Genomic DNA, 15,133 nt, shown 5'->3' with positions numbered 1-15,133 from the left:
GTAGGTGTCACAAGCCTGTTACATCAACTATTTAAAAATACTAATTTGCATTTGAGTGAAAAGCCAAAGAATGCAGTCTATTGTGTCTCTGAAAAAAAAACCTGCAAAATTTGCTGCTAACTACACTGAATGCTTATAAAAATCCTGCCCAACAACCCCAGTGAAAAAGAAAAACAATAAACAAAAAAATGAAACACCAAAAAACCCAAACAAACAAAACCAGGACAAACCCCAACAGAAACATTAAAAAAAAACCCCAAATAAACAAACAAACAAAACCAACCAATCAACCAAAAAATCAGACCCCCAAACACAAAGGAAACAAACCAAAACACACATAGAATCCCACTCCAAAACATCACGACCCACTGTGTATCATTGTTAGATATGAAGGAGGAGGAATACTTTTTTTTTCTTCTTGCATTTTACAGATTGCAACAACTGAAGAGTTGACTATGACCAATGTAGCCTGCAATTGGATTTGCTAGGAAAATCTGACATGCAGAAGGAATACGTAGAAAGTAATGAGAATCATCTTAATTCCATCAAAGTTACAGATGTATGCTGATTTACAGCAGTTAAAAACTTGTCCCAGAATTTTTGTCTAGTTGTTGTTTTCTTTAGCTGTTAACAAAAAAGTGTAAGGTTTTGTGTGGTGATTATATGCAGCATAATAAGTATAGTTATCACACGGCAGTGTTAAAAATGCTGCTGGAATCTTGAAAACTGACTCAAAATTTTATGGTATGCAGGAATGCAGCAATGCTTTAATATTGTAAAAGAGATATAATTCTGAAGGCACTAACAGAGCAAATATACATTTTTGAAAGATTTTTCAGTTATGAAAAAATCAAAAGCAGTAGGGTGAATTTCTGAACCTCTTAAACTCCTGTCAAAATTATCATTAACTTCAGTTGTACTGCATCTGGCTTGTAGGAATTGTTTCTGTGATCGTATTTATTTACTGTAGCTCTCAGAACATGTCTGGTCATTTTCACACATTTGTGTTTTAGTAGGGTAATAGTGTTAATTTACAAGAAGTCTTTCAAAAGAACATATATGCATGTGTGCGTATATATGTCTATGCATGAGGATATTAATATCTATATTAATCTGTCAGCAGTATGGTTCAGTTATTTTTGACAGATTTATTGATTGTGTCTACTGCAAGCACTGTTTCTTTTTACTGGAAATTGACACCCACAATCAAATGGGAAAGATGGATGCTGTAAAAATTGCAATATTTCAATTATTTTTGTAATTAATCCTTTTGTATTGATAGTTTCCAGGAGCTATGATGCCAGGAGTGGTCTTTGTCACTGGACAATTAAGCAACTGTCTTGAAAAAAAAATAGTGCTGTTTTCAGAAACTGCAATGTGATGTCTGAAAATAAATGTGTCTGAACTGTTTTCTTACTTTGGTTTTGGCTTTGGTTAATACTCCCAGATGTGCTTTGTTTTAGGTAATCTTTGGGTGTTAGCATCTGTTCTAAGGATCTGTAGCCACACACTAACCCACATCTGACTCTCTTGCTAGTGCTGCTCAAGGTAGTATACAAAGCACTTGGTTTGGCACTTGGGCCTTCCTTATTGTAGTAACTTGACTGTATATTTTTTGAACCTTTCTTCCCCACGGGAATTAACATGGAACTTGTCAGAGATTAGGTCCTCCAAGATCTCCTGCTCTTTGTTTTCATGATAACCATTGTTGGCAACTCTGATTTTAAATGAACTTCTCGTTGCTGTAACAAGTCCTACTACCCCTCTCCCCTGGTCTGCGATCTCTCTTTTGTGACATCTAGTTGTAAATTGTTTTGGGGTTATTTTTATTTTGTTGCCTTGTACAAAGGGTAGAGCTCATTCATTTTTAGCTACTCTGTGCTGAAGGAATACACTGGTATTGTAAGTGTACCTAGAAAATAAGAGATTGGGGATGTCAGGGAAGTCTGCCTATAAATATGCTGCATGACCAAACTTTTCTAAATCAAGTGCTGCATTTCTGCAAGTGGAATAAAACAGTTGCTGCTGAATGCATACTGTAAAGACAAGTCTTATAATGATCTTCATTTGTTGAGGTTTCTTTGCATTAATTAAAATTGGGAAAAAAACAAAGTATTTTAATGTGACCTTCATTTGGCATTTGTTTTAACTTTTCTTTTCCTATTTTATTTAATTCTTCCACTTCTGTTGTTCAATTAGTGTTTGACCCCTTTAGCAGAGATGTAAATTAAATGACATTTCAATGCCATCCCATATTTAAAATACTGTGTTAGTTGTGGATCATAAAGGATGATCTTCGTTCTTTAGCTAATTTATTCATTTAACAATTTCCCTCCAGAAGTTCCAGCAGAAGGCTCTGAAGCAAACTAAGCAGAAGAAATCCAAGTCGGCTGAATTTCTGATGGGTGAGCCTTGGTTGATGAGTTATTGCTCATAATTTGTGTAAGGATTAATTAACTAATTACAGACAAATGGCTGTGGGCGAAATTTTGCTCTTGCTTGTCAGGGTGCAATTTGTAATTATTTTAATCATTTATTCTTTTTTTTTTTTTTTTAGAGTTAATTTTAACCTAATTCTGTTTTGGCGACATTTGAGGACGATACACTTGAGTCTTTCAGCAAAGGAATTACTAGAAGGAATTTTCTGCTTGTCATTGAAATACACTTTGCTATAATGTGCTCTTATGACCTCCTTGTTTTCTATAGTAAAAGAAGAGAGAGCAGCAACAGAAGGCATTGAAAATCCAGCTTTTAACATCAGCAGCACAGATCTTTCAGCATATCAGCCTTCAGAAGAGGAAGTTATTAGACATGACAAGCCAGATAGCACCCTTGCAGCTCACCAACAAAAACTCAGGCTGCAAGCCCATGCTGAACCAAGAGGTGAGACATCAAACCAGATTAGCCTCAAATGCAATGACAGCGGTTGCATTCCCCATCCAACCTGCGTGTTCCAGGGCCTGCGCCAGGCGTTCCCATCCTGACGTGTCCAAACAGGCACCCCTGCAAATCCTGGATAGGAAACCCAAAATACTGCTGAAATCGTCAACTCCCTAAATATTAAGAGGCTTGGGCTCTGTCTCCATGTCCCAGTGATTCCTTGTGATGAGGGCCACGGGGATCAGGCTCTTGTGGCAGTGATTCCCCATAATTTCTGTCAGGTTTGGTTTCAGAGGCACTGCAGCCAGTCCGAGCTCACGGATGCTGCTCTCTTGCTGGCTGTTGAGCATGGAGGAGTGTTAAGCAGTTTTCAGATTTGATGATTGATTGTTGTCCTTAGGTCTCCCATATGCCCTCAGTCAATCACTATCTTGCCTCTTCTTTGTCTTTTATTATTATTTTTCAGCCACTGTTGCTCAGATGCTTGGAGCAGAGAGTCCTGTTTGTTCGGCTTGTCTAGGGGAGCGATCCTGGCTTTTAAGCTAGGCTTTGATGCAGCACTTGAAAGAGTCACTGCCTCAGGAAGCAGTCTGTTTATTATTTAGGTTTATTCAAACAAACTATAAGGATCTTTGCTGATGTCAGTTTTTGTTTTGCAGAGTGTTGATATATTTTAACCTGTTATTTAATGATTCCATTTTTAATTACTATTACTGCTGATTGTTACATTGAATGGTTATTTTTACTTAGTAATCCAGTGAGGAAGAAGGTGAGGAAAACAATTTAAAGGCCTCTTATGAGCTAAATGAGGAAAATCTTGGGCCAAGATCTAACATAAAAGCAAAAATGCCTGAAATCAGACTCAAAATCTTCCCTAAATACCCATTTAAAAAATTTACCTTATTGGACTGTGTGGTCTCATTTAACTTCAAGTGGACTATGTATCCATGAAAATGCAAATATGCTTTCGAGGCCTGTGACCTACCAAGGTACCAAAGTAACTGAAAAGTCCTGATTGCTCAGCATTTTTCATTAAACTCACAAACAGTGATGCTACTCACTGAGTACCCTTGCACGCCAGCCCAGGTATTTAAATGGGAGAGTGCAGGCTGGTAGGCAGAACTTCAGGCATTTGCTTTTGAAATGCTGGACCTTGTTGTGTTAAGATGTTATCCCTGCAGGACTGGAGAACCCATGGCTCCTAATGGCCTCTTGCAAAATTAGGTTTGGCTTTCCATTTAGCCTTCATATGACTCTGTGCAGTGCTGCATGGAGCAGGAATTCTTCGTCTTTCCTTTGCAGCCTGTCAGAACAGTGATTAAGCAGACAAAGGGATTGATTGTTTTTTAATGAAATAGTCTATCTGGCAAAAAATGAAGTTGGGCTCGCTGGAGACTATCCATGCTTTCAGTCGTCTCTTCAGAAATTCATGAATAGTTCCCTCAAGAAAACAACACATTTTTTTTAAAGCCTGAAATGTGTTTTTAAACATTTTGATTTTTCATCCTAAGTAGCATTTTGTTAAAAAAAAAACCCCTAACTGAATATAATCTTTGTGAAAGGAATAGAAATTGTTATATTTTGCCTGGAATGCAATGACTTGATACACTGGTAAGTGTTTCTGTAATGGGAGAGGAAAGCTTGTTGAGAATTGGAAAAATTTGTTTCCCAACACTCTGTCTCCCCCCTCAACCTTCTGTTCATCCAGTTAACCAAAAAAATCAGTTATTCTTGTAGCTCTGCCTCTTAGTTATGCAGCTATTAAAAAAAAAAGAAAAAAGAAGTAATTCATTCATATCGTCATAAAAAAGTCTAGATTGGAAGAGACCTCTAGAGATCATCTGGTCCAACCTTGTATTAAATTAGTCTAACTCATGTCAGGACTTCTTTGGCAGTCACAGGGGCTAGTTCAAATTTATCAAGGGCTGCTAATAAAGCAACAGCTTCAAGCCTGTCCTGAAACCTGTGAAAATGAAAAACCTTCTAGTAACTCATGAACTAATTTTCCTCATTCCCAAGTGTAGCAATACTTCATTAAAGACAGAAAGGAAAAAGTCAACTGTACAGGTAAATGCAGTGTCACATGAAGGCACTAATGCATAAACAGTCGTATTTCACAGTTCTCAGTGAAGACTAGGTCTACAGGTGGCTTACCCCTTCATGTGGCAGTCTCATGATTTAGGACCACCAGAGCCCAAGGGATTGGTTCTTCAAGCCTTGCTTTGCTTTGCTCCGCTCCATGTTCATAGCTACTTCGCATAGCTGCTGTCACCTCAGCTTGTAGCAAAAAACACACATGGTGTTGAAAACTACAGCCGTTCCCTAGCAAAGGGGAAACTCTTCCACAGCTGGTTCTTCTGCCCCTCAGCTCTCAGGAGTCACTGTGCAGCTCACAAGAGAGCTTTTAACATGGAAGGTTTTTTTTGTTTGTTTGTTGTTTTACACTGGAAGCTAGTTCTTTAGGAGGGGGTGCCCACACATGCCGACATGACTCGTCACCCCAAACTTTGCTATGCCAGGAAAATGATAGTCCTTTTGCCACTGCATGCCAAGCTTTCTTAAGGGAAATACCTGCCAAGAACAACAGCACAGCCCAGGTAAAATAAACACACTTTAGGCCCCTCCACTGTTCTCTTTCAATTTTCTCCCCTTTTCTTCCCCAGATGCTAATAAAATACTTCTCCTTTTGGGGTTTTTTCTCCTGCACAATCACTAGGTGCTCTTCCAGCTCTCAGACCCCCAGGCTTAGGTTCAGTTATCATACTTACTGGTATTTGTCAATTGTAATCCTAGTTGTTAAACTGTACAATTTAAAAGCAGTTATAACCTTAAGCAAAATTATTTAATCACAGCATTTAGCAAATTACAGGTTGAAAACACTATATAAACCTCAGGCTTGATTTTCAAGCTAGGCACTTGAAGGCAGGCCATGGAGATGGCATTGCCTGTCCATTATCTTTTCACCCATCACCTGTGTCTTTATATGGTAGCAAATAATAGCTGCGGGAGTTGCTATCACTTCCTCCATCTTGCAACAGTGTCGCAGCCTGTCCCTCTGTCAGCAATTCCTGGAGGGAAGTGTCCTCTAGTAAAACCTCCAACTACTTTTGAGATGCCTTCTCACACACCTTCATGATAAGGATATCAGGAAGGGAGTGTGAACACTCAGCTCCATGTTCAAAACAGCCTTAGAACCTGTTCCTGGAATTTAGCTATGTCTGCACAGGAGGCTGCTCTGCAGAACACACATCACTTGGAGACTAAATAGCCAGTGCAGTGGTTCACGATATTGCAACTTGTCTGCATCTGCCCCCAAACAGCTTAATTCACAGGTATGTTTACACTATATTGACTTTTCTATTTCCTTTCCTCAAATAACAGAACGTCTTCTGGAAAGGAGAGTTTGTGAACTGATTATTGTTTTGAAGAAACTGATTAAATCGTTCCAGTATATTTTTAAGAGTCTTTTCCACTTTTCAAACCACATTGGTGGGAACTATTCTTGTGACTCAAAGCGCAAGGCTTCAGCATTCTTCCCTTGTGGGGAAACTGAGGTAGAGCATGAGGCTTCATCTGCAGTCACCATGAAGGTCTGTGATGGAAATAAAAATAAAACATCTGGTTCCTAGTCTAATGCTCTGTTTCTTAAGCTATTTGGTGTCTTACACTGTTATATTTCCCATGATGAACAAAATTCCAAATTTTGCTGTCATCATCAGTAGACCGCTGTCCAGGAATAGGCCGTTGAGTAACTCTTTCTGCTGGATGCTTTCTATCATTGCTCTTATATGGTGAAGACTTGGTACTGCTTTTATATATTTTAGAAACCCAGGGGAACTGGCGGATTATTTACTCAGATTGATCTCCCAATTTTTTTAGCCGGCTAATTGGTTGCTGTGTCTTCTGTCCTATTTTATCTTCTTGATTCTATGCTGACTCTGCTGATTGCTCCTATCACATTCATTTCTTTCACATACTGCTTGTGAAATTAAAGTCATCTAGCAGTGGCCTTGTCTTTGCCAAACTACAATTTATTTGTTTCTGAAAGTACTCAGATTTTCCTCTAGACTAAGTCTGACCAACTTTTTTGCCTTTCTTCCCCTAAGCAAATATTGAATTTGCCAGGAATTTTTATACTGGCTATCTCTATGGGAGATCTAATTGACAAATTTCCCTTGGAAATATACTTGGGGTTAGATCACCCAAACCCAGAGTGACAGGAACCTGTGTCCACTAGTTTCTCAATTGTCAGCTACCTGATCTCAAGGTGAGCCAATATCGGCTTTTCTCTTTTATTTTTGGGTTTAAACCCAAAACACTTTTTAAAGTGTCGTAATGTTCCAGCTGACTTCCTAAATTCTCTGCCCAGCAAAGGCCTTCCAACATTTGTTCTGACAAATTAGACTGTAATCTTTCTGGGATGCTGACCATGTGTGCAAGCTGCAGAATCCAGGCAAGGGGCTTTTTGAACATCCTTCCACTACACGGTCTGCATTGCACCTGGCAGTTGCATAAACACCTTCAGAGACTGTGATGCTCTATGGCTCTTGCATGGAAGATGAAAGGCTAATTGTGTTCCCCTGTATCCCACACACTTGTACAAAGGCTAGAGGCAGTCTGACCCTAAATGTTGATGCTCCAAGTTACAGTTGTCCCCAGATAACAAGATGTGTTCATTTCCACCCCACCACCCCGCCCCCTGTCATCCCCAATACACAAATCTTTTTTCAAAACTAGATTATCTCCTAAAATCAAAAGCTCTAGCTAATTCTACTGTTTTATCTGCAACAGGAACTGTTAACATCTCATATCATGCTCCAATGAATTTGCCCACAGAAATTAACAACATTTGAGGGGGTAGAAGAAAAAAAGAAAAAGGAGGGAAAGAAAACTCTTTTGATTGAAGACTAGGAACTATTCTTCTAATTAGCCCAGGTACAGTGTGTCATTAAAGTGGCCGTACTGCTTTTGGGAGCAAATTAGCGTCTCTATGTGGTGCTCTGATGTACCACCTCCTAGCTGCAGAGCTAGGTTAGATATATCTAACACAGGGCTATGTGCATCCTATGGGGAGAATCCCCTTATAAAATAGAGCGGTTCTGCTCCTTATCAACAGCCAATGTAGAGAGGAGACTTTACTTAAGGAATGGTTACTGCCAAAGGTGGTTCAACTGCAACAGGGCAATATAAGCACTTTCTTGCTCAAGCATGTAACTGTGTGAGTACCTTGACCCAGGAATATACAGGCAAAAATAGGGCTTTGTGAAGGAGCTGTGTGGGTGTGTGCACATACACAGGCACATCACAAGAAGAGCCAGAGGCCACGGATGCATTTGCAAAGAGCAAGTTTTATTTTAGTTACCTCTCTACTGGGGGATCTCCGAAGCCGCACCTAAGCTCCCAGGCAGAGGTGACACAAACGGGGACGCAGGCGCTGGTCAGTTCAGCCTTGCTGGAAGATCGCTGGGCCTGCTGAGCTCGCCTGTATTTCAAGGCTTCAGGCAGGCGCAGCCTCCCGCTCTTTCTCACAATGAAGCAGGAATCTCAGACACAGTGATAAGGTGCCCAGAGTTTCTCCCAGGCCTGTGTTATCTAACACAGAGCTTCTACTCATCAAGCACACAAGGTCAGTAAGACAATTAGTGTGATGTGTGTGCTTTTTCTACAGACAGGTGCAAGTCACTTGAGCGTATTTACATTTAACTAACCTCCTCGCCAAATCTTCCGCTATATCCCCATACAGTGGGATATCAACTTGATGAGAAAAATATCAGCAAGTGCAGTCTGTTTACAGAGACCTGGAGACTGAAGCTTTTTGAACAGTGTCTAATTTCATTCTAAAGAGTTGCAAGTACGCCCAGGAGAGACAGTGAACACAGGGGAAAAGCAGGCATCTGTTGGAAACTCATGTTTGTGCTGCACATGAAGGAAATGGGAGCTTGTGACACTGGCTACTTCTGTTGGACAAAATTATTTGGAAAAAGAATGAGACCAGAAATATGAATCAAAACTGTAGTCTTGTTTTCTTAAACAATGGCAAAGTTTATATCTAATAATTCAAGTTCTGCATATGTGGTTCTGTACTTTCTGATTCCAACAGGGACTTGAAATGGAAATGCCAAACCCAGTATGCACGGCATGATGTATCACCATGTATGCATAGGAATAAAAAGGGTTGTCATTGGAAGTAATTTTGCGTTGAATTACACAATGTGTAATCCAATTGAAATCAGCAGAACGGCACAAGGTGTAATGTAGTGTGCAAAACGTGATCCATTGCATGCAATTTCAAGAACAGGAATACTGCACAACTCATCTAAGTAATGTACTAAAATTGAATTTCTGAAAGGTAAGGGAAGAAGAATTGTGAAGAATGGACGCATTTTATAATTTGGAAATACTCTTTCAGGAGGTGACAGAAAATGTATTTTTAAGGCTAAATGATTACACTTGGAAATTGTTTGCTTCGTAATAGTGCTGTTGGACCCTTGAAATTCAGCAAGTTCTCTCATTGGAATAGTGTGGCACCAGCTGAACCTACCAGCCTGAGAGTTCTTGGTAACCATTTTCTGCATTGACATGTGTTACATTATCTAATAATGTTCCTAAATGAACTCTGTCATCATGAGTAAATCTTTTCCTCATGCCTTCGACCAACAGCATTTCCCCAGGAAAGGCAGCAGGTCTTGCACTGGTGTCCCTTGGCACAGTGCTCTCTGTTGCCTGCAAGGAAAAAACAAGACAAAACAAACAACAGAAACCCCACAGTTCCCATGCTGTGTCTTTGCTCAAACAGCAGCAAATGTGATAAGTCTTCCAGGAGTGGAGTGTGGGGGAAAAAAGTGGGTGCTGTGAGTGCGGTACATCATTGTTTGAGCGTTGGGGAAGGCACATCATGGTCTGCGCTGGTCAGGCTCAGGAATGGCCCCTCTGCCACTGTCCTGTCCAAGCTGACAAGCAAGTTTATTCAAGACTTGCAATATAAACATAATACTCAGTTATGTGATTTACTCATTACCTGCGGTCTCTGCTGAGGAGAAGGAAAAAGACATCTGATAGCTTTCAAACTTTTTAAAAATTCAGAAGTCACCTGGTGATGGTAGCATTTAACAAGCTATGTTTTCAAGATATCTACTGTCCAATTGCTCGCTTAATGCTCTTCAGTTCTAGGATGTCATTAACACATAATTTTTTCTTGAATTCTGACTAGTACTCATGAAAATTTGAAGCTCTATGTAAGACACTCTAGGTCCTCATGTATTTGGTGATATTCTGCAATAACTTCATGTTCAGAAGGAATCTTATTTTAGATCTATATCTAAAATAATATAGGTAATATTTATCTATGCTTATACTATAGATGATAGCATTAGATGTAAATTTAAAATAGTAATAATATGTCTTAAGGCATTCAGCTTCTGTACATAACTAGATCAACCTATACAAATATAATTAAAGGTATTTGTAATGGCCATGAACTGAGTTAAAGGTAACAGTTATGGTTCAGTAAAGACTATTAAAAATCTAAACTAAAAGTATAACTCATAATAAATTCCTATTTTTTTCTTGCCAAAATGAAATCACAGAGTTAACACTGTTTTGTAGATTGTATATCAATTCACTGTGTTCTTCAAAACTGACATTTTAATCTTAACATCTTCCTAACTTTTAAATGTGAGTAAATCTAGCAATACAAAATTTTGGGACAAAAACTCAAAATGTTCTCTTGTGAAATTTTTAAACTTTCCTAAGTTATTTTCCAGTTTTAAATAACTGTTTAAATCAACTAAGAACGTATAAATTCACTGGAAATCCAGTCAGTTTTTTACTATCCAGGAACTCTCACTGTTTATGCAGTTTTTGTTGCTGATTTTTATTTTTCTTCACTTCCAGAGTTTGTGAGTGTGTGATTTTTTTTTTTTTTAAGGGGACAGGCTCCTTTCTCCTCTCTTATGCTTTATAGTTTTCACTTATTTTTTTTATAACTCCAGAGATGTTTTTTTTTTTCCGAAGTGCCGATTAGAAGCAAAGGCCTGTTATTTACAAAGAAGCAACTTGCAGATAACAAGCTTTGTCAATGTAAGTACTGAATCATACAAACTGGTGAGCAGAAGTGCTAGCCACAAGACCCACTATGTATTGAGGAATGGTGAATAAATGAAGCAGAGGGAAATGCAGGAGTAATGCAGGAGTTTGAACTCTTCTCTCACCTTCCTCCTGATGCCAAGACTTAGTTCTTGCTGGCCAAGTTGAGGTGAGAGCAGATTCAGGTCTGACCCCAAGATACTACTTTGACTCCTGTGGTTGCTTATTCTTCTCATAAAGAAACAAGGAAATATGCTAGCACAGAACTTTACATTTTGACTGCCCAAAGGGCCATATCTGCAAAGTAAAATGAGAAGTATCCCTAGGGAAATAAGTTCAAATCTGTTGAATGGAGACAGTGAGTATGTACCATGATGTTTATTAACAGAAATTGCTGCTGAAACCAGTGCTTTAAGACAATGGTGTGGAAAGGAGGACTACATTCTTTTTCTTTCACTATTTTTCAGAAGTTCTTTGGGTCAAAATGCTGTCTCAGACTGGAATTTCATCTTTCCAATATTTCTCTGTCTTATTCTAATGCAAAAAGCTTTTATGAGTTGCCTTAATGATGACCAGTAATGTTCTACCAAGTCATTGGTAGAGATGTGTTGACCACACTGCTACCTGAAAAGGACAAATTTTCTCTGCATTCTGTCTTGTAATGAAAGCTGGTTCATGCCAAAATTTTTGCTTCTATCCCTAAGACTCACCACTATTCTGAAAACAAACAACAGTAAATGCTTATTCAAGCTTTTAGTAATCAGTCACCTGGTTATTAATAATTCTTTCATTTTTACGTTGGTCATGAGGCACTTAACAAATCCAACAGAGTTTTGTCTATTCTTTCATTAAACTAAACCCCTAGATCAAAAGTAAAATATGAATGGAATAATTGCTTGCCATCCAAATTCCATTCTGTGCCCTTGAGGTGATATTGATATGGGCTATCCGATCTCTTTGTGGAACAGAAGACATTGTTGAAACGTATCTTAGTCATGCCATTTCTGTGGTAACTGAGGACAAAGACCGTATAATTGACTACAGACATCTTAGCTTAAAATCTATCTTAGAGTTTCATCCAGTCCTAGTAATACGTGTGCAGTCCCATGGGCTGCATCCAAGGATTATATGAATTTTATTAGCAACTCCTCTTGCTTTAATTAAACTGCATAAATTCCCACCTGGTCACTGTTGTGCCAACACCCTTCTTTCCTTTTTTTATTTGCATTTATAGATAATGTGTGGTTTTGTGCTTCAATTCTGATTTCCTGAATTATCCATTGCAGTTTCCATGTGAAATATTATAACACAATTTTGAGGGGTGAATAGGGTTTAAAACTGAGTTAATCAGTTTGAGCAATCCTCTAGATCAAAGCAGTGACCTAAGTTTCTGAAGTGGGCCGAGTCTTTGTAGGAGCAGGTATTCAAAATAACATACTGACTGAAAGCACCAAACTGCTGTTGAAAATACCTGCAAGCAAGCTCAATATTAACATTTACTTTACTGTGTTTATATCATGAAGCAGAATGATGTGAATTCCTTAGTGGACTGTTAATTTACATGTTATACACTTTCAAATATTTCCAAAAGCAGACATAAAATGATTAGTAATCTGTTCACATACTCATAAAATGTTATTAGCAAAATGCCTTGGGCAGTATGTTATGTTGACTAAAATTGATAATTCTGTATTTTAAAACTAAGGTAACTCCCCCTGCTCCCAACAAATCTTGGGACCTGCTCAGAACCCAGACTTCCTGATCACACCAGTTTTCAAGATGTATGTTGAGCTGAGGGAGGAAAAGAAAAAAAAAATGGGGTGGGGGAGTGGCAAAAAACTATCCACCAAAATCCGCAAGAGCAGTAATCCAAGGTTTGCAGTGATTTTGACTCTTCAGAAAGCTTCACTGAAAGTCTTCTGTGGAGTTATGCAGTTTAAAAAGGCTTGTTACCTATAAAATCACTATCAGGAGATGATTCTGGCATTTGACACTCATTCTACCTATGTAGATTTTAAAGTGTGTACATTACTCTGGAGAAATCAAACCTGGTTCTTTTTAATGGTGCATAACTTTCTGTATCTAGCTGTGTGTGGTTCTGACAGAGCCAAAGCCCTGGACAAAATAGCTCATACTCCTCAAAGAAGGGTAGAGACTGTTCTTTTTTTAGAGAGGACCAAAGAGTAAACTGTTTAATGGTATTTGTCAATGTATCTCTTTTTTTTTGAATAATGGTTTCCATACCTCGAAGACTCAAACATAACATGACACTTCCTCCTATATGCCTGTTATTCTGTCCAGAAGAGTTGCCCAAAAACTTGCTTCTCAGATTTTCACACCAGACCCACAGGATAAAGAACATGGGGTATTAAAATTCAATAAAAGCTGTCATGATATTAAGGCTGTGTAAAAAGCCTGTGCACTACCTGAGTATTGCTTGTATGTTGCAAGATACTTTCCAGCAATTTACATTTACATATATGAAATAATTGAATAAAGAAATGCATCATCATTTTCTTTTTTTAGCACGAGTGAATTATTTTACCAACATGTGAAGGGGTGTTCATTTAACATCACAGTGCTTTGTGCTAGAGAAAAACAATTACAGTGAATAAGGTAGAATGGCTCTGTTATTGCAGTACATAAGACTTTGATTACATACTGCCAAGATTCATACCAGCCTAGTAGTTGTTGACAGATAAAGTAACAAAAATGAAACTCATTTATTCTTTCTTTATTGAGACCTCAAGGTAAAGCAAATTTTCAGTTCTTGTACTTACTACATTGAAGGAAGAGAGACTGACAGTCAAAATGTACCAGTCCAGAAATATAAATTAAACCTAGTTTCATATCAAAGTTTCATTTAGTTTCTGAAAGGAGCTGCTGCTTGGATTAGTTTTGATGCTAGAACAAATACACTGTAGACTACTACAGTGTATCTTGGATGAATTAACCCCCTTGTACATTTAGCTGTTATGTATTTTCTAGGATAGATATCTGTGTCTACTCAAGCAATTTTAAAGTTTGTTGTGGACTGAATTATTTTTCTTTTTTCCCTGTTTACCAATAATTTACTGTGTTTGCAAGCCTAGTGAATGTGAGGTTGGTTTTAATAGAGTGTAGCACTTTTGCTCAAAGAAGGACATACTTTGAGGAAAAAGCTCTCACTCCCCCCTTGTGTAAAGAAAACTCTTCTGGCTTTTACTGGGAAATCCTTCAGGCATCTAGATGCTGCATTATTCCTTGATAAGTTCAACAAATGAATTTTTTTGTAAACTTGATTAGTTTCTAAAGAGCAGATAAAACTAGCTGTGGAAATGGAAAGTGCTAAAATGAGTGGTTTTATCCCATCAAAATCTTGGATTAGTTACCTAGCCCAACTGAATATAATTGCTGTTCAGATTAATGAGGCAGTAGTCTAGTATCTCCTCTGTAATTAAACATTTTTCTGGCTGAGTACAGTATTAAAGATGCACCAGACGTTGAAACCTCAGTGGTGAAATTTAAAACTGTTGAAATTGGAGGGGTCAGCTGTGAAACACAAATTCCTCTGCAGCACGGGTAATTCACTTGCACAATGTGTTTCAAGAATAATTTGGCTAATGTGGGGGATGATAGGCTTTTTTTTAAAAAAAAAAAAAAAAAATTCTTATCTTTCTATCATCTAAATTTGAGAATTTTTCTCATTAGTTCCTGAGCAAAAGTAACATAAAGTGCACTTGTTTCCAGAATTACCTTTTCTGACCTTTCACAAGATGATAATTACAGTACTAGTAGGCTTAGAGGACTTGTTAAAAAAATTAAGCTTATAAAGTAGCAAAAAATGCCCCTTTGCTTGCTGGTGTCGATTTCAAAATTAACATTTTGGTTCATGTGCTTCTAATAATCGCTGACCCTTACTTCATGTGCTTTCCACAGGAAATGAATACAGCAGAAATTACTTTGACCCGTTGATGGATGAGGAAATAAACCCAAGGCAGTGTGGGATGGAGGTCAGTGAAGAAGGTGAGGCAGAATTAAGTATGTAATTTTGGTGTCAGAATATTCTTTTCCATTCATGAAAATGAGGTGACAAAGATCACATATGCAGTTCCATTTAAATATTGAGGTTTACAATTTAAATTATAAGCTTTAACCGCTTATACGCAGTATGCGTAGTCTTTGATCA

General features: G+C 38.1%; 1 protein-coding gene across 1 annotated transcript in view; it reads left to right on the top strand.

The window, feature by feature from the left end:
- LOC136097754 (uncharacterized) overlaps window positions 1-15,133 on the top strand; it is a 190,710-nt gene that overhangs the window by 26,809 nt on the left and 148,768 nt on the right. Inside the window, exons 5-7 of the mRNA XM_071805503.1 lie at window positions 2,332-2,405; window positions 2,707-2,883; window positions 14,884-14,970. Coding sequence (XP_071661604.1) covers window positions 2,332-2,405; window positions 2,707-2,883; window positions 14,884-14,970 — 338 coding nt within the window. The remainder of the gene's footprint in view (window positions 1-2,331; window positions 2,406-2,706; window positions 2,884-14,883; window positions 14,971-15,133) is intronic.

The sequence above is a fragment of the Patagioenas fasciata genome, chromosome 2 (assembly GCF_037038585.1).
Source record: "Patagioenas fasciata isolate bPatFas1 chromosome 2, bPatFas1.hap1, whole genome shotgun sequence".
Classification (NCBI taxonomy): domain Eukaryota; kingdom Metazoa; phylum Chordata; class Aves; order Columbiformes; family Columbidae; genus Patagioenas; species Patagioenas fasciata.
This window is presented reverse-complemented; position numbering and strand designations above follow the sequence as displayed.